The 18,793-nt window shown below is 40.1% G+C and overlaps 1 protein-coding gene across 1 annotated transcript; it reads left to right on the top strand.

The window, feature by feature from the left end:
- The first annotated feature begins 3,464 nt into the window (after positions 1 to 3,464).
- On the top strand, positions 3,465 to 17,930 carry LOC148369075 (glutamate receptor U1-like). The gene is made up of 10 exons (XM_088329884.1): positions 3,465 to 3,553; positions 3,654 to 3,730; positions 6,992 to 7,023; positions 8,483 to 8,668; positions 10,930 to 11,153; positions 13,117 to 13,214; positions 14,731 to 14,948; positions 15,025 to 15,244; positions 15,311 to 15,561; positions 17,521 to 17,930. Exons 2-10 carry the CDS (start codon positions 3,667 to 3,669, stop codon positions 17,620 to 17,622), a joined length of 1,395 nt encoding a protein of 464 aa, XP_088186010.1. The 5' UTR covers positions 3,465 to 3,553; positions 3,654 to 3,666; the 3' UTR covers positions 17,623 to 17,930.
- Positions 17,931 to 18,793: the final 863 nt, after the last annotated feature.

Here is an 18,793-nt window from a genome sequence, read left to right on the forward strand (position 1 = left end):
GCTCACTGTCACATTCTGCCAGGCCTCCACTTCAGCTCCGAGAGAGCTCGTTTCAGCACCGTGGACTCCTTTCCAGCCAGCAAAGAAACACAAAAGACTGCTTCATTAAGATTCCAAGACAATCCCAGACACTCTTTTGAGGACGTATTTATCTAGACCGCTTGGTGTGACTTGTTCTCTAAATTGATGCTCCTTCATTGCAGTTCAGGCGGAACAGAATGTATTGTCTCAAAGAAAAAGAAATGACCCCTCCTCACTGATGAAGTCACTCCTTTTTTTCATCTCCGTCTACTTGTTGAACAGTGCCAAAGCCCACAGAAAAAAACATCTATTTCACTGGACATGAAAAAGCAACATATGTTGTATTTAAAATAAAAACTAAATAGGATTAAACACTTGAAAAAAGCTACTTCAACATCATGACTCATTTTTCCCGATTTGCTGTAGAAAGTAAACCGAAAAATCATCCATCCATCCATTATCTAGATAGATAGATAGATAGATAGATACTTTATTCATCCCCGAAGGGAAATTCACATTTCCAGCAGCATCCCTGAGCTGAGAACAATACAATAATAAAGCCAAAAGAATACAATATACAAATACCCAGTGTGACGAGCAAATGCCCACTGTAGCGTGTTATATAGAATAACTAAATAGTGCTACACAGAATACATATTGCAATAAGATTCGGTAATATGCAATGTAGGTGGTGTGGTTTACTGTGGGCTTTTACTCTGCCGGGTAGAGTTAAAGAGCCTCATGGCATGAGGAAGAAAAGATCTCTTCAGTCTGTCCGTAGTACATGACAGTGACAGCAGTCTGTCGCTGAAACTGCTCTTCTGTCTGGAGATAATGCTGTGTAGTAGATGCGATGGATTGTCCATGATTGACCGCAGCTTTTCCAGTGCCCGTCTCTCAGCTACTGTTGTTAGGCTGTCCATCTCTTTGCCCACAACAGAGCTCGCTTTCCTAGCCAGTTTATTGAGACGAGAGGCATCCTTCTTCTTGACGCTGCCTCCCCAACACGCTGTCGCATAGAAGAGGGCGCTTGCCACAACTGTCTAATAAAATATTTTCAGGAGCTTTTTGCAGATTTCTTCACCGTTTATCCTCAGTAGGGTCGCGGGGGTGCTGGAGCCCATACCAGCTATCTTCAGGCAGTGGGCAGGGGACACCCTGAACTGGTTGCCGGCCAATCGCACCGTCCTGTGTGGAGTTTGCATGTTTTCTCCGTGCTTGCGTGGGTTCCCTCCGGGCACTCCGGTTTCCTCCCACATTCCAAAAACAAGCAGTTCAAGTTCATTGGCTGGTCCAAATTGTCCCGAGGTGTGAATGAGCGAGTGAATTGTCCGTCACTATTGAAGGAGTTTCTATATTTCACTATAAAGGATTTTCTACATTTGACTATAAAGGATTTTATACGATTGAATACAAATTACATTGAATGCAAAATATTTTTACTGACTGGGCTGTAGTACAAGGTCAGGGCAGGCTGGTGGAAAATGTTCTTTACAGGAACGGCAGAAACGGGACGTTCTGCTGATAAGATAATCAGCACACCCAGATGCTGATGACGCAGAACGGCCCTGATGACGCAGAAAAGCTCGGTGTTGTTTTGAGGACCCCAGACATCGGGACGCTCGTCTATGAGAAGGTGAAGCACAGGGGCCTTCCTTGGCACGCCTATGGCAGGAGCGGGCACACCATCTTGCAGGGAGACGTGGGCCAAGAGGAGAAAGCTAAAGAACCTCAGAAGAAGGCTTCACACGGACTCCAGTGTCGCTTCTTCGGCCGTCTTCGATGGAGTTCACTTAGCTCTTTTGTTAGGAAAATTAAATCTGCCCCCGTGTGGAAATGTTGGCTTCCTGATCATTTTTCCCCCAAGAAACGAGCGCACATAAATTGTTGGGTGAATATAGGTTGTGTTTGGTTAATGGAGTCAGATAACTAATTCAAACAATTTGGTAAACGGTACATTTTGATAATTAATTTCCAACACTATCTACCCTGCAACTGGCTGGCAACTGGGTGTCCCGTGCCCACTGCCTGAAGACAGCTGGGATGGGCTCCAGCACCCCCTCGACCCTACTGAGGACAAGCGGCACAGATAATGGATGGAAAGATGAATCGTTTTTTTTAGATTGTAATTAAATTTCAAGAGCTACAAGGACAGGGTTGAAGCTATTGTCTAAGCTGTTTTCCCGCTAAGATGCCCATGCTACACTGTTTTGCAGGCATTTAATTGCAAGAAAAAGATGACTCAATGTTTGTAGCACTTCCTGTGAATATTTCAAATTGGAAAAACACTTTAGATGGTTACCTTTCAAAAGAAACCAAAACTGTCCATATTCTCAAACGGTTCAAGAACAGCATTCAATTTATTTTGGGTATGTGGATTGGGATTTCAGGTGAATAATACAGGAACGGTAAGGGGTTAAATACCCTCAACTATTCAACTAAGTCTTGAAACCCAATATAAACTTCTAAAATATGTGAATCGATTTGTATTTGCATGGTCGCCCATTGTCGTTGGGAATCCAACATAGTAACCGCCTAAAAAGTCGTGTCACGCTCGGAACACTCGACATACATATATCGTACTATGTATACCACAGGTGTCAAACAGGAGGCCCGCGGGCCAGATCAGGCCCGCTAATGGTTTGAATCCGGCCCGCGAGACAACACTAAGAGAAGCGCAAGGGAAAAACAAGCTGCAGGTTGAAATATGTCGACTTGATGTTGCCAAAGCCAGGTGCCTCGAACAAAGACACTGTACTTGTATTTCTTTCTCCCTCTCTCAGTCTCTCTCTCTCTTTTCCACCCTCTCTGTCTCTGTCACTTTCACTCTCTATGTGTCTCTTTTTCTCTTCCTTTGTTGCTCTGTCTCTTTCTCTCTCTGTGTCTTTTTAACTTCTTTTGCTCTAACTTCCTTTTTTCCTTTTCCCTCTTTTCTCTTTCTCTCTTCATACCCTTTGCGCTTTCTGTTCTCTTTTCTCTCCTTCTGTCTTTCTATTTCTCTTTAGATTTCTTTCTTCCTCCCCCTTTCTTTCCAGCTCTCTCACGACTTGTCTTTTTATCTCTTTTGTTTCTCACGCTCTCTCCCTCTGTCCCTTTTTTTCTTTCTTTGTCCCGCCCCTCTCCCTGTTTCCCTTCCCCTTTCTCCTATTTCTTTATCTGTCTTTTTCTTTTGTCCGGCCCCCGACAGAATGTTTGTTCTATCGTGTGGCCCCCGAGTTAAAATGAGTTTGACACCCCTGATGTATACAGTGGTACACATGGTGACATACTGAATACTCGTTCTATTTTATTACTTTAATTGGCGAGGCCACAGTCCTTAAACTCAAAAAGCATTTTTCCCATTTCCACATCTCCACCAATACTATGTCTCAAAACTTTGCTAAGCTTCTGTGCCAACAAACAAATTTGAGGTTCCCCCCACATCGTCCCTCCCTCTGTCCTCCCACATTTATACTCGCTCACCAGTGTCGGTTGTACACATCGCTTACCACTTGCGACATTTGTTGACAGTTTTCGTGACTTCAATTCTTGGGTGAGTAGAAAATGAAATGCACTATAAAAAGAAGTGCTGCTTTGTTTTTCTGAGACAGCCAAGTGAACTGCCTCGATGTAATGTGCAAGTGTACTTTCAGGCTTTTAGGCAGGATGGAAGTCCACATAGTTGTTGTTTTTGCTGTGGCAGTCCTCACACAATGGACCTCTGTGGCAGGTAAGACTCTTTAAAAGGTTTTGTATGAATGCATGAAAAGAGAACCGATACTTTTACGAAAAATACTCTATCCTTGAACAATTGGACGTGAATTGTTAAGGTCAATCTAACGGGGTAAGCCATGCCAAAAGTTTTCTCTCAATGAATATAATCAATGCTTCTTTTCTTATTTAAACCCAGTTTCTTCAAGTTTAAAGTCTTATATGCCTCAATACTTACTATACATAATGACCGTAGATACGTATATGCACAAATGTTATTAATGTACTCTATTTTACATACATATTGTTGCTTGCAGCCATTTAAAATTTCAAAGCGTATTTAATCACACAATATCCAGTTGATTTATTACTAATATTAAATGTATGTATTTTTTTATCATCCCAAGCTACAATAATATAAGTTATGCACCGGTGACCCAAAAATCTTAACTAATTCCCTATTGTTGTCGTAAGAACCAGGTTTGGGTTTGATTTCAGACAAGCGTTGGAGCCTACATTTCACAAATTGCATGTCTGAAAGTCCTTCTTGCAAAAACTGGGCTCTGGCTGACCCCTTTCAAAAGAAGTTACACTCCCAACCGTTTTTTCAATGGTATCTGACTGTGCCAAACCATTGGAATTCCAACAAAGTTTGTTCCAATTGGGCAGCCTAACAATTCTCACCAATTGAGGGCCCTGCGTCGTTCTGCTGTCCATAGAGCAGAGTAATAGATCAACTAGGGACATCTCTACAGGCAGGTGGCAGAGTGATGGGCATCTTCTCCCAGGAGGAGGCTGACCTGCTGTCAGGAACCTCGTCCGAGGCATCCGCGAACACATTTTGTCATTGCACTTAATTATGAGGCAAGCGTCACAACAGCGACCTTTTGGTCCCCTCTGCCCTCGTTTGTTGTAAGGCCCTGCAGACATGCTGGGGACACCACTATACTCTCTCAGTCAGTGTAGGGCGCCTTACAGAAAAACAGGATTTGAATACAGTTACAAATTACTTCACTTAAAAAGTAATTCAGGTAAGACACTCCCCCTGCCCAGATTACAGACACCAAAATGTAGCACCTTCCTCTGAATGTAATTAGTTACAAATTACCGTGTATATTCACAGAGAAGCCAACCCCCTAAAATTGCTCTTAAATCTACATAATAAAAGAAAAATAACAAAACATGGATACCTACCAGTGAGAGCAGTAAACCCTTTATATTTATTGGCTTGTGCAATCTTAAAAGCTTTCAAACAAACACTTAGACGAGACACTCAATATCCATTTTGTCTTTCCTCCTCAATTTCTAGGTACTGTCCACGATGTTTTTTTCTCCAGGCATGGTGTATTGGAAAAATAACTTTACAAATTCATAAGTTTAAATTTTAGTAGACACTCAAAATAAGGCGAAAAGACATCAATGGATATATAACTTGCGAGATTTCCAACCCATCGTAAAGCCCTCCCATTAACTATTTTTGGTTCTAGGATTGTCGTATATTTGACCACTAGATATTAACTATTTTTTTATAAATCTTCAAGGTTACAAAAAAATCAGCCCTGAAGGATGTGGAAACCAAATAAAAGAAACATGATTTGCAATAGTTTTTCCTGTACATGCCACAATTAACAAATATGACCAAATAAACTTACCCCTGTTTTCAGTGTTTCATTTCAGATTTGTAAATTTGCTTGGGTGCAAGTATATACAGTAAGGAGAATATCTCCATTAAGCGAAATTCAGCAGGCTTGTATTCTGTGCTTGTGATGGCGCGCCACAACTGTATGTTTCACTTATTATATAAATATAAACATGCCCACACTTGATAAACTTTGTTGGCGGATTCAAAGTTGTAAGCGAAGGAGGTACATTTAGCAAACAGATTCTACGACAGACAAGTGCAAGGGCGTTACCGAATGGACATTGTCCCCTCACAGACACACTCTGTCCACCCTAAGAAAAGTGGATATAGTACTGACGGCAGTCCGGGCACCGCATATGCTATCACATTTATATATGTGTGAGCGGACACTAGCGTGGACTCTCCTGCGTCCTACAGCACATAGGGAGAAGTTAACCCTTGGCGTCCGGGTTGCAAATAAATCCCTAGTGTGCTAGGACGCAAGTCGCACTGTGCAGTGCAAAGTGTCTGCATGTGGGAGTGTGCATGAGTATGTGTGCTCCCAATTGGCTCCACAGATTGTTTTTGTTGCTTGAATCCAATTGTTATGTAACATTACGCACAAAAGGGGGGGGAAAATAATGCAAAACAAGAAAACAATGAACAAAGAAAAAAAGGGAAACGATAAAAAACAAAAACTCAGAAAAAATGAAAAAGAGGAAAAGGTAAGAAAAGAAAGAAAAAGCTATTTAAAATAAAACAATAGAAGAAGAAAAGAAAAAGGAGAAAAAAAAGAAGAAATGAGGAAAAAAGCGAAAAAGAAGTAAAAAGCAAGGAAAGAACAAAACAGAAGAAGGAAGAAAGTGCGAGAAACAAGAAATGATAAAGAAAAAAAGGAAAAAAAGAAGTAGAAAATGGTAGGTTTTGGGTGGTTCCATGGATATTACCAATACGAATGTAATATTATACACACAATAAATGTTTTTTTTTTTTAATTTATTATTCTACAAAATCAAAATAGCATTTATTTAGTCACCCTCCAGGTAGCTTTAAGTAAAGCAAGTGGAATTATTTAAAATAAAATAAAATAATCAAATAGTCCCACTTTTAAAAAAGCTAATTGTAAAGCTGAAAATGCTGGAAATGTAATTTAAAATATTTAAAAAGTTAAAAACATTATAAAATATAAACCCTTTTTGACCTTTCAGCAACACAGAATCCATGGAAAAACGTTTGGAAGGGAGATAACTGTCTATTGTTTGTTTTAAATCATGAATCCTATTGAAAGTTCTTGTTTGAATGTGCTGTTGGTTATGTTTATTGTGCTTTAGGCCGTAACACAATTTTGGGGGTGTTAAAAATAGTTGTGCCCCAGCTCCTGCCCCCCACATCCCCTTACATTTGAAATGGCCCCCTGACTCTTTTGTCTGATGAGGCCACTTCTGTGCATTATTGTACACAAGGCCTCAATTGTCAAATTGTAGCTGCTGAGCTTATTTATCGCTGCATCTTGAGAGAAGCCTGTAGCTCACAAAGCAGCAATAGAATCTGTCGGGCCTTCTGAAGCTGCTCCAAATACGGGTTACTGACTTTGACTCGTTCTTGATTTTTAAAAACGTATAACAAAAATGTCTTTCTTCTCCTTCACCCATATTCCAGGCACAAAGGAGTTGATTATCACCACTATAAAGGTATTCATTTTTTTAAATTTCCTTCACAATAAAACGCATTCTATTTAATACGTTTCAACAGTCAAAATAGGGAAAGAAAACTTCTTTAAATTTTAAATATACACGGAGAACAGGGGAGTGAGGATTCAGACAAGAAATTCTGAAGCCCTTCCCATAGCTCTTTCTTTTTATGAAATCTCTCCGGTTACTAAAGCACATCTGTCCTAAAGGGTGCGGATATCAAAGAACAGCCACATGAATGGCCGATAGTGATGAAACAATGTATATTTGTCAAATTAACAAAAAACAGTGCACCACAAAATAATGAACCCGCATCCTATGCAATCTCCTTTGGCAAAGGTTCAATATTAAAACCAGAATAAACTTATCACAATTCTATTCTATTATTGTCGTATTTATTGCTTTTATTGTTATCATTATGTATTTATTGGTTCCTTCTTTTTATGAACTTTCACAGTTACAAAAGCAGGTCTGTCATAAAAGGTGTGGGTACCAAAGAACAGCCACATGAATGGCCAATAGTGATATAAACAGTGTATAATTGTCAACATTGTCAAGACCAGAACAGAAGGAGGACCCAGATGCGCAATGTTATTCACAGGTTTATTGAGATATAGAGGAAAATCAGCAACAGTGATCTGGTGCTCGCTGAACGAGGGAAGCAAGCCGCTCACGGGATCAGAGGGTGTTCTGAATGCGGAAGTGAATCTTCTAGAGCGGGAGATCGTAGCGTGGTTGGACGGCAAAAACAGGTCGTTAGCTGGGACGGGAGATCAGAACGGGGTCGGGTCAAAAAAGGGGTCGTTAGCCAGGACGGGAGATCAGAACGTGGTCAGGGGGAAAAAAACGGGAGTCGGAGTCAAAAATGCTTGCCCTGTGTAAATAGAGGTTTGCTGACCGACTGACAACGGGCAAGTGAAAGCAATGAGCTTAAATAATGAAATAATGAATTGGCATCCTATGCAAGATCCTTTGGCAAAGGTTCAATATTAAAAACTGAATACACTTATCACTAATATATTGCAGATTTATTTTTGTTTTATATATATTCTATTATTGTATTATTTATTGCTTTTATTGTCATTATTAGGTATTTATTGATTATATACATTTATTTATCCTTACCATTATACCTATAATACTATTATAAAAAATGATCTTCCGGATGCTAAAATATTGAGCTAATTAATTTTTTTAATAAAACAATCTATCAAAAGCAAGATGAGATATGTATTTTTAAATTATTTATTTTACTACGAAAAGTTCAAATTAGATTTTGAAAAATTCCAATTAGAAAAAGAAAGTGTTTTCTGCTAATGAGGTAAACTATTCCTGTTTGTTTATTTTAGTACACTGTCTTTCCTTCTGTGCTATCAACAGCTCCAATTGAAGTATTTTTATTGTTAAATCATGGATGCATCTGAGGCTGTTTTTGTGTCTATGCGTTTGTGCTTCTCAGGAAGAACCGTACGTAATGAGTAAAGGTTCTGAAGGGGAGCTGGAGGGTTATTGCTTGGACCTGATTTCGGAGCTCAGCCAAATGCTCAGCTTCAAGTACAAAGTGCAACTGGTAAAGGACAACCGATATGGAGCTATGGACTCCAATGGCAACTGGAACGGGATGATTGGGGAAATCATAAGAGGAGTATGTCTCTTTTGTCTTCTATTGTTTTTAAAATCGCACACATATACGATAGTTTATGTATATTGTGTTATTTCATAAATATATATTAATTTGACATAGCCAAATATTGTGTATGTCAATCATAAAGGGAGCAATACTCTAAACATTTATTTTTTAGCTTAAAATTATTATTTTTTAGTTCATTGATATGGATAATAATTGATCAGTCCTGAAGGAAAACCATATGGACACTCAGATAAATATCTGATTCTAACAAACTACGTTTTATTTACATGAGACTTTATTCATACAAAAGAATAAGCACATTGTTGACACAAGCACTTGCAGTGTTAGCGAGAGGGGAGGGGGGGGAAATTCGGTAGCAATAATGAAAGTACTGATCAATAAACACAGTTTTAAGGTAATCAACTTATTTGAATGATCATGATCTTTCTTCATAGCGCGTCAAAAATGAAATATTATTTGCCCCTGCACCAAAAACAGGTTGTAGTGTTCTTTTTACAGTGGAACCTCGGTTCTCGACCATAATTCGTTCCAGAACCCTGTTCGAAAACCGATTTGTTTGATCACCGAAATTATTTTTCCCATTAAAAATAATGTAAATCGTTTTAATCCGTTCCAACACCCTGAATGTTTACCTTGAATGTTCAACGTAAACATAAAGCTAACCCAGGCTAATCGTACGTCCGCGTTATCGCAATCTTCCGTACGAAAGATTACGCTAAAATGAACGTGTAAAAATAAAAAAATAAAAGAATTATGAATAGGATTTTTTACTATTGTGGTGGTCAGCAGAAGACGCAGGCAAGATCAGACACTCGCACACCTCCTTGATATTTTGCTATTATTTCTTTCTTAAATGCAATAGTTGTACGCACTACTTTTCTTTTTTCACCTGTAGCAACTTTGCTGCTTGCACTGACTTTCTTCAGAGGCATAATTAGGGGCTAAAACACTTATATTAAAAGTGAAAGCAAAATGAAGCACGTCCACACGCGATAACAGTTGGTCACAAAAAGAGCGATCTACACCCGTACGCCACTCAGCATCGCACCCTAGTGTAGGCACTCACGCATTACCGGCGTTCGAACTCTGATTTTTTTGACCGAACAGCGAAGCAAGAATTTCTCAAAATTTTTGGTCGAACTCCGATTTGTTAGAACCGAGAGGCGTTCGAAAACCGAGGTTCCACTGTACTTGCGTTTTCTTGCGTACCTCTAAGAACAAAGGAGAGGGGAGGTGTAAGAGGCACATGGCCTCACAAGGGCTGAAGATAGCCCCTTTTTGCAGTTGATCTGGACTTCACGGCATTTGTCCTGCTCGTGGTTCTTGGATGGCCGTATATTTGACCACTAGATATTGCTGGGTTTTTTTGTCTAGTAATTTAAGAAAAACAATACTTAGAATGAGCATAAAACCAAATTTAGTTTTTTAATTGATTGCTTCTTGCATAAGAATGGAATTAGTTTTTCTTGTACTGGTATGCAGAAACAAACCTATTAATAATTAGATGAAGATAGATTAAAGGGACACTTTGTACTATTTGACCACTAGATGTCGCTGTATTGCGTAGTGCAACTTTAACTGAGTGCAACAAAGCACAAGAAAGAAGACAAAACTACAGACATTCAAAGTGACAAAACTGTTCAATTTTTCTTTTAATTATTTTTTTTTTGCCAAGCCTTTGCAAGGTTTTTGGTTACCTACAACAGCTGAAGAACAATATACTAACTCCCTATAAGTGAGCCTCATGCTATGTAAACTAAATGCAAATGTCTTGATTAACAAATTCTAAACTAAAACAAGATGATGAAAACCTGGGCAGCACGGTAACTGAAGGTTCAGTACGGTATACCCCAAAGTTTAAAGGACCTGGTTCAATTACAGCTACCGACCTCCCTATGCAGAGTTTGCATGTTCTCCCCAAGCAGGTTTCCTCTGGGCATTCGGGTTTCCTACCACATTCTAAAAATAGCAGGTTGATTGGCAGGCCCAAATGGTCCGACGGTATGAGTGAGCGCATGAGTTGTTGTATGTCTCTGTGAGCCCGGCGGCCGGCTGGAAACCAGTTCAGGGTGACGCCTACGCACTGCCTAAAGATGTTTGGAATGGGCTCCAGCACCCCCGCGACCCTATTGTGGTTAAGCGGAGCATACAATGGATGGAGGGATGATAAATACCTACAATTCAAACCCTGCGATGTGCCTGTAAGAATCTTGAGCCTCTTATTGAGCTTGTGGTCTTGGACTGGTATCCGTTAGGAAGCGGACCTGGCGGTGGCGCCGCTGACCCGCACGGCGCTCAGGGAGCAGCACGTGGACATGTCGGCCCCCTTCTTGCAAACGGGCATCAGCTTCATGCTGCATAAAGACGTTGCCTGCGGGGACAGAAGCCTCAGCCTCCTGGCGCCCTTCTCCACCCACATGTGGGTGGGCATCCTACTCGCCTTCGTGCTCACCGGCCTTTGTGTCTTTCTTGTGGGCAGGTATGTGCCAAAAGTAAAAAAATACTATTTCAGAGTAAAATGCTCTTGTTCTGCTCATTGTTTATTGCTTATTTTAAGTATTATTTTAGTTTAAAGGTAGAGTTCGTCATTTGAAGCATCCTAAAAAACGTTGAAAGTTGAATATTTTCTTTATTAAAGCCCCAGTGTGTAATATTTGTCCCACATTGTCTAATGCAAAGGAAAACCAGTACCGAATCATCACTGTGTAGCAGCTAGATGACAGACAAATATGGCGATGACTACTAGGTATGGATTCCACTATGTAAAAAAAATAGAAATTTCTCCTCTATGATTTTTATAAATATTACCAATTTCATGTATTTTTGCCTTGTATTCAAATCAATGTTGTTTTTTTTTTAATAAATGAAAGGTTTTTGTACTACCAGGAGGCACTAAATATTACACACTGTCCCTTTGAAGGTAGGGTGCATCCCTTTAGGTGTCCAAGAAAAGTTGAAAGTAACACATTAGGGAAGAGAGGAAGAGGGAAGACCGGGTGGGGGAAGTGACTTTAGCAATACAGTTTTTCTGGTAGTGTAGCATGAAAATGGTGAATGTAAGAAAAGGCCTGTATAGAGGACAGTTCAAACGCCAACCAAAACACCCAAAAAGATAAAAAAGAAGAGTTCATTTGAGCTCGTCTAAGAAATGCACACGCACATGCAACAAAAAGAGCTTGACAGAGGCTGCAATTATGATAGAAGCCAGAAGATGTCATCAGCGAGTTAAAAACCTCCAATATCTCGTAAATCACCGGTGTGTTAAGAATACCCAACTGAGTTCAAAGAGCCCTTGTGCTGGAAAGGGACATCATGCTTGTCCCTGCAAATTTGTGTTAATATTTGTTAATGTAGCAGTAAAATGGTGAGACTAAGAAAACACCTTTTCCTAATAGAGTTCCAACACCATCATTGAATAATTAAACCCCTCCCTTTTGAGTTGGTTTATAATTACGATATAAACTGACTAAAAATTGTCTATTTTTATTGAATTAACAACAATGAAAACTTTAACAGTCTAAAACGTAATTATAAATGTTGTTATCTTAACTCATTCAGAAAAAAAAGTCAAGGGATTCAAACCACAAACAAAGCAGCAATGTAAGGAAAATCTTATCCTACAGGAAAAGATACTGCTCAAACTAAATGTAGGGTTTCTGTTTTTTAATTCGTTTTTGGGGAGGAGGGGAAAATAACAACATGTAATTATTTTGAGGTGCAAAAAAATAAAAAGCTTAAAACAAGCAAGATTATCTCAGATATTACCTCTGCTTACTTGTGAAAATAAGAAAAGTTTTAACTTTAGTCACACATGGAAATAAGCTTTGAAATGTAAAATAAACTTCATTTAATTTTTTTAGAAAGGATGTGACAAACTGTTTTGTTGTCAAGGAGACCGGACCATGATAAGCCCTTGCTTTTTCCTGTCTGCCTTTCTTTTCCCTTCTGCTCAATTAATCATTAATCAAAGGACTCAATTTTCAGCTTTTTCTAACCTTTCTGACCAGCGGCAGAAATAAAAAAGTTAATCAATTAATCAATCCGTCAGTCGGTCAGTCAGTCAGTCAGTAAATCAATCAATATCAAGTTTCTCAATTTGGTATTTTAACACAAAAAACAAGTGTTAAAATAGCTAAATACCAGTGCAAAAGGTTTGTTTCTGCCAATGGATCAAGATATATTTTGGAGGGGGAAAGGACACAGTATATCTTGACTATAAAGCTTTGAAATGTTCTATTCTCTATGCAAGAATATTTTTAATTCCTATTAACCAGAACAATAAATATAAGTTTTGTCAGACTTACATTTTATTTGACTTTTACATTTCCTGTTTCAGTAAATTCCAAATCTTCATGATGTAGAAGAAAGTTCTGACTTCATGAATCATCTCTACAATGCTCGCTTCAAGTGACACGAATCTTACCACACGCTATATTTTTCAGGATCAGTCCCACAGAATGGGCCGAGCCCGCCACGGACGAGCAGCAATTTACTCTTCTGCACAGCTACTGGTACATCACGGGAGCGCTCACCCTGCAAGGTATCCCAAAAACGAGTTTATCTTGATCCTGGTAACATCTAACAGCCCCTTTCTCTTTTTTCACACTCGTAGAATTATTAGAAGACATTCTATCATTACTGTTTCAATGCAACTTGCTGACTTGCTAGGCTGTGTTGTGGTTTGTATGTGACTTATAGGCTTCAGAACGGTTGAACTGATTTTGGTGAAAGTTTACACAGCTGTACTTTAGGCTTCCATGAGTGTCTTGAGCTAGGTTTCACGTCAAGGTACCCCATTAAATCGATAAACTTGGCCCAAGTAGATTGCCCAGCAAAGCTGAGCCATTTTGCTTGTTTTATAAATTATCTCATTGGTGCTTTAGGAGCAGCAATGGAGTTAAACTCCTATCATCGAGGGATGCAGTCTTACAGTTCCATACTTCTACACATAAACATGCTGTATGGAATTTGGAATTTTTTGGGGGCCGCTGACACCATCTTCTGGCTTGTGTCATCGTTGCAGCCTCCCTATGTACATGTGCTTTTTAGACGCGTTCCCCCAAAATATGTTTTTCCTTTCTCTTGGGGTTTGGGTTTGAATTTGGACTGCATTTGAAACAGGCCTTTTCTTACTTTCACCATTTTCATGTTACGCTAACAAATGAACCCTCCACCGCCCCCAAAAATGGGGACGAGCATTAAGTTACTTTCCAAATCCTCCCCGACAGCCCTTAATAACCCGTTCCCCATTCATCCTACCTCATGTGTTGCGAGCTTCGAACAGGTTTGCTAAAAGTAAGATAAACACAAATAAGTGTGCTGGAATGATAATAAGGGGAGCTTTAAGTTAAGTTGGGCATTGTTAACATTTTCTTGATGGAGATAATATTCTTCTTTTAACTTTTATTAGACACACCCTCCGCATTTTAACTTGCAAGAGCCTCATAATGTTCAAGCGTGCTCACACATACTGTGTAAAAATGAATTTTTTATCTCATACCTGTCAACCTGTACGGTTTTGCCGTACAAAGTACGTTTATTATGCATTTTAAGACGTGTACGACGTATGAGAAAATCTGTACGGAAAAACGCAAATTTGTCCATAATGGGTACCATCCGGTATACACCGACTATCACGAAACGGCAAATCAATCAAGTCAAACGAGTTCGCCGCGGTAGCCTCTATTTCGGTATCGTTTTTTTCGTTGCAATCCAAGCGAGCGGTTTGATGTAGTGAAAGGAAGTCCGTCTCTTTTTAGAGAACCGGCTTTTTCGTCTCAACTCATTAAAGAGAGCCGGCTACTTAATTTTTGAACTATTTTATAAAAAACCTCATTCATGTCGAGCAACTCAGTATCTTACAACAAAATGTTAATAAACAATATATATGATATAACGAAACACATACAATATAACATGTTAAATTAAATAAATAAACACGTTTGAAAAAAAAAATATGATGTAAGATTATTTTGTATTTTGTAAGGGAAAATACGACAGTCTGTAAGGGTATGGAGCCCTGGAGCTTGACCGGTATGTTATCTGCCCTCTGCCAGGCGCTGGTCCTCATCCTAAAGCTGTGTCTGGGAAACTCATCAGTGCCATCTGGTGGTTATTTGCCATATTGCTGCTCGCTTGCTACCTGGCCAACTTTAACTCTGTGCTGCACTCCAAGAACAAGCAAGCCACTGTTAAGACCTTTGAAGACCTCGCTAACCAAGACAAGATTGAGTACGGCACAGTTGAGGGTGGCTCCACCATGCTTTTCTTTAAGGTGTTCACTCCTTACTACCAACAATAATTGACGACAGCGCAAAAGAATTGACACGGTTTCTTCATTCTTATCAAAGAACTCCCAAAACCCACTGTGCAGACGCATCTACCAGCACATGGAACAGAAAAAGAGTTACGTTTCAAGCATTAAGGAGGGCATTCGTCGTGCTCAGGAGGGAAATTTTGCTTTCATCGGCGAAACTGCATCCTTAGACTCGGCTGTGGGTCGCCACTGCACCTTGACTCGATCCCAGGACATCGTCTCCATCAGAGGTTACAGCATCGCTGCTCGTCAGGGTAAGTGCCACACTGAGCGGCTTTCAAGGTTCACTAACTTACTAGGTTTAAATCGCACACCTTCAGGTTCACCTTTGGTAAAGAACATCACAGAGGCCTTGCGGCATATGATGGAATCTGGCGAGCTTTCCTTCTTACGGGCCAAGTGGTGGGTCAGCAGCTGTTCGGGGGATGACGGAGCCTGCAACTCAGGGACCCTCCAGCCTTCTGACCTTCAGAGTCTCTTTGTCTTTCTCGGAGTTGGGCTGGGCTTGAGCCTCGTTTTTGCGCTTCTTGAGCTCATCTTCAAGGCCCGCAATCGTGCCCAGGAACAGAAGGTAGGAATGGAGGTAGCATATTTTGGAGATTTAGCTTTTAAGCCAATCTGATGTCCCTGATGTATTTTGTAGTTTTTCCTAGTGTTTTCCTTTCTTTTCAAACAAATTGCAACCAACATCACATCACAAAATGAAGAAATTACCTGAAAAAAGTGGATGACAGGTTGAAGCCAAAGGCTTATAAAATACCTGTCCGCCAAATAACTTTGGACTGTCCTTTATTAATTATTTAAACAAGTTATCGTGCCTTACATCTTTGGGTTACTCCCGGGCACTCCGGTTTCCTCCCACATTCCCAAAAACATGCATGTCAGGTTAATTGGCCGGTTCAAATTGGCCCCTAGGTGTGAATGAGAGAGTGAGATGTCTGCCTCAGTGTGCCCTGTCACTGGTTGGCAACCAGTTAAGGGTGTCCCCTGCCCACTACCCAAAGATAGCAGGGATGGGCTCCAGCACCCCCGCAACCCTACTGACGATAAGCGGTGCAGATGATGGATGGATGGATGGATGTTTTGGCATTCTGGCAGTAAATGAGTTAACAAGTGTGAGAAGTCCCCCTTCTCCTGAGACTCCGGAACAAGAATGTCAATTGCAACTCTCTCCACAGAGCTACTAAAATAATTTGTAACGAAATATAAAATAAGTTAAGGAAAATATTATTAGTGAACTAACAGAAATAAATAACTATTGGAGTTCATCTATCTATCTATCTATCTATCTATCTATCTATCTATCTATCTATCTATCTATCTATCTATCTATCTATCTATCTATCTATCTATCTATCTATCTATCTATCTATCTATCTATCTATCTATCTATCTATCTATCTATCTATCTGTCTGTCTGTCTATCTATCTATCTATCTATCTATCTATCTATCTATCTATCTATCTATCTATCTATCTATCTATCTATCTATCTATCTATCTATCTATCTATCTATCTATCTATCTATCTATCTATCTATCTATCTATCTATCCATCCATCTATCTATCTATCCATCTATCTATCTATCTATCTATCTATCTATCTATCTATCTATCTATCTATCTATCTATCTATCTATCTATCTATCTATCTATCTATCTATCTATCTATCTATCTATCTATCTATCTATCTGTCTATCTATCATCTCATTAGCTACACTGCTTATCCTCAGTAGGGTCGCGGGGGTGCTGGAGCCCATCCCAGCAATTATAGGGCAGTGGGCAGGGGACACCCTGAACTGGTTGCCAGCAAATCGCAGGGCACACAGGGACAGACAACTAGGGACAATTTGGACCGGCCAATCCACCTGAAATGCATGTCTTTGGAATGTGGGAGGAAACCGGAGTGCCTGGAGGAAACCCACGCAAGCACGGGGGAGAACATACAAACTCCGCACAGGAAGTCCGATAGCTGGATTTGAACCCACACAAGAGGTTTATATATATGTATATATACATATATATATATATATATATATATATATATATATATATATATATATATATATATATATATATATATATATATATATATATATATATATATAATGTATATATTTACACTGCGCCTATTTGCTTTTATCTTTCTTTTAACCTTGGTGTTCCAGCTATGGAGCACACAACCCTGGAGAAAAGTAAGCGGGAGTTAGGGGGATTTGTTTCACGTGCGTGCTGGCGGTTTTCTTTTATCATATGATGAAAATGATGAAATTAAGAAAAGGACTGTTGCAAACACATTTCAAATGCCGACCCAAAACCCAAAAATGATGAAAAAAGGAAGAGTTTATTTGAGTGTCTGTAAGAAATTCATATACTTGTAAGCGCAACAAAAGGAGCTGCAATGATTATTCCAGCAAGAAGATGGCATCACCCGGTACAATATTTCGAAGTAACGGATACCACCTTTAATGATTGTATTCCGATGAATAGATTGTAGAATTTCACACCTTGGTTTCCATCCGTTTTAGAAATCTTGCTGCTCTGTGTTGACCTCTGAGCTGAATCAGCGCTTCGGCAGCGGAGGAGAGGTGGTGGCCCAGCAAGACGCGACTGACAAAAGCAAAGCCTGAAAAAAAAAAAGAGAAAAAGCACCGCAAACGGAGGAAAAGGGAGATTTCTTCCCGCCACGTCCAAAAAAAGCTCATTTTTTTCCTGTTTCCTTAGTAACACATTCGTGGTGGGTGGGTGGTGTCTGCCAAGAAATCTGAATGAAACCAATAAAACACAGCAGCAAGCAACTTCATGCTATAAGGTAAAAATAAATAAGTGGCACTAACGTCTTTATGGGGACATTTCTTAAAGTTACTAATAATGCATGATGTCAAGTATTGTTCTTGTATATTGCTTGATCTATTCAAATAAATAATGCACTGGTAAAGGTCCAGTTGTATTTTGTATAAATCTGAACCATACTCTCATACTCCTTAAGATACTGGGTTCTCGGGTTAAATGAGAGTGTTCATCAATGGCAGGGGTGGGCAAACTACTGCCCGCGGGCCATTTGTTTCTTGTAAGGCTTTTTTTATCCGGCCCGCCAAACAGAAATGTTAAAATTAAATATGTACAAATACGTCCATTCATCCATTTCCTGCTCCATTTATCCTCACTAGAGTCACAGGGATGCTGTAGCCCGTCCCAGCTATCTGAACTGCTTGCCAGCCAGTCGCAGGGCACACAAAGACAGGCAACTGTCACAAGCCAGAAGCGGAGACAGGACCCAATAGCATTCGTTTAACTCAGTTTTATTGAAAAAGAGAGCAGTGCTTGCTTCCATGATCCGATGATCGTCCGACACGGGTAGCTGATGGCAGGACCGCGGAAGTGGCACTTCCGTGTCGAGCGAGGATAGTCGTGGGAGACAGGAAAGCTGGTCGAAAGCCGGGACAGGGGAGCAAGGGCGGTAATCAAGTCCAGAAAAAAGGTCGGCAACAAGTACTAAGCAGGAAACAGGGCAAAACAGGTCAATGGCCGGGACGGAAGAGCAGGGCAGAAACGGGTCCAGAGACAGGTCGGCAACAGGTAACAGGCAGGAGAAAACAGAGCAGGAGATTGTCGGAGGGTACGGTGCTTGCCTAACAAAAGTGTAGGTTCGCAGGATGGTCTGACCGCTTCCTCTTGGAAGCCGGGGGTTTAAAAGGAGTCAGGGAACCAATCAACGCTCAGGGCTGTTGGCGCCAACGTGGCAGCAGCAGGTGCCCTGAATCAGCAATCATGACAGGTAACCATTTATGAAATGATATG

This window comes from Urocampus carinirostris, chromosome 3 (genome assembly GCF_059441175.1).
Source record: "Urocampus carinirostris isolate Australia breed hairy pipefish chromosome 3, RoL_Ucar_1.0, whole genome shotgun sequence".
Classification (NCBI taxonomy): Eukaryota; Metazoa; Chordata; class Actinopteri; order Syngnathiformes; family Syngnathidae; genus Urocampus; species Urocampus carinirostris.

What these genes read in the sequence shown, in the direction of transcription:
- LOC148369075 (XM_088329884.1), top strand. Translation starts at nt 3,667, where the DNA reads ATGGAAGTCCACATAGTTGTTGTTTTTGCTGTGGCAGTCCTCACACAA. An exon ending in TTGGGGAAATCATAAGAGGA is followed by an intron (nt 8,669 to 10,929) that starts GTATGTCTCTTT and finishes GGTATCCGTTAG; the next exon opens with GAAGCGGACCTGGCGGTGGC. An exon ending in ATCGTGCCCAGGAACAGAAG is followed by an intron (nt 15,562 to 17,520) that starts GTAGGAATGGAG and finishes CATCCGTTTTAG; the next exon opens with AAATCTTGCTGCTCTGTGTT.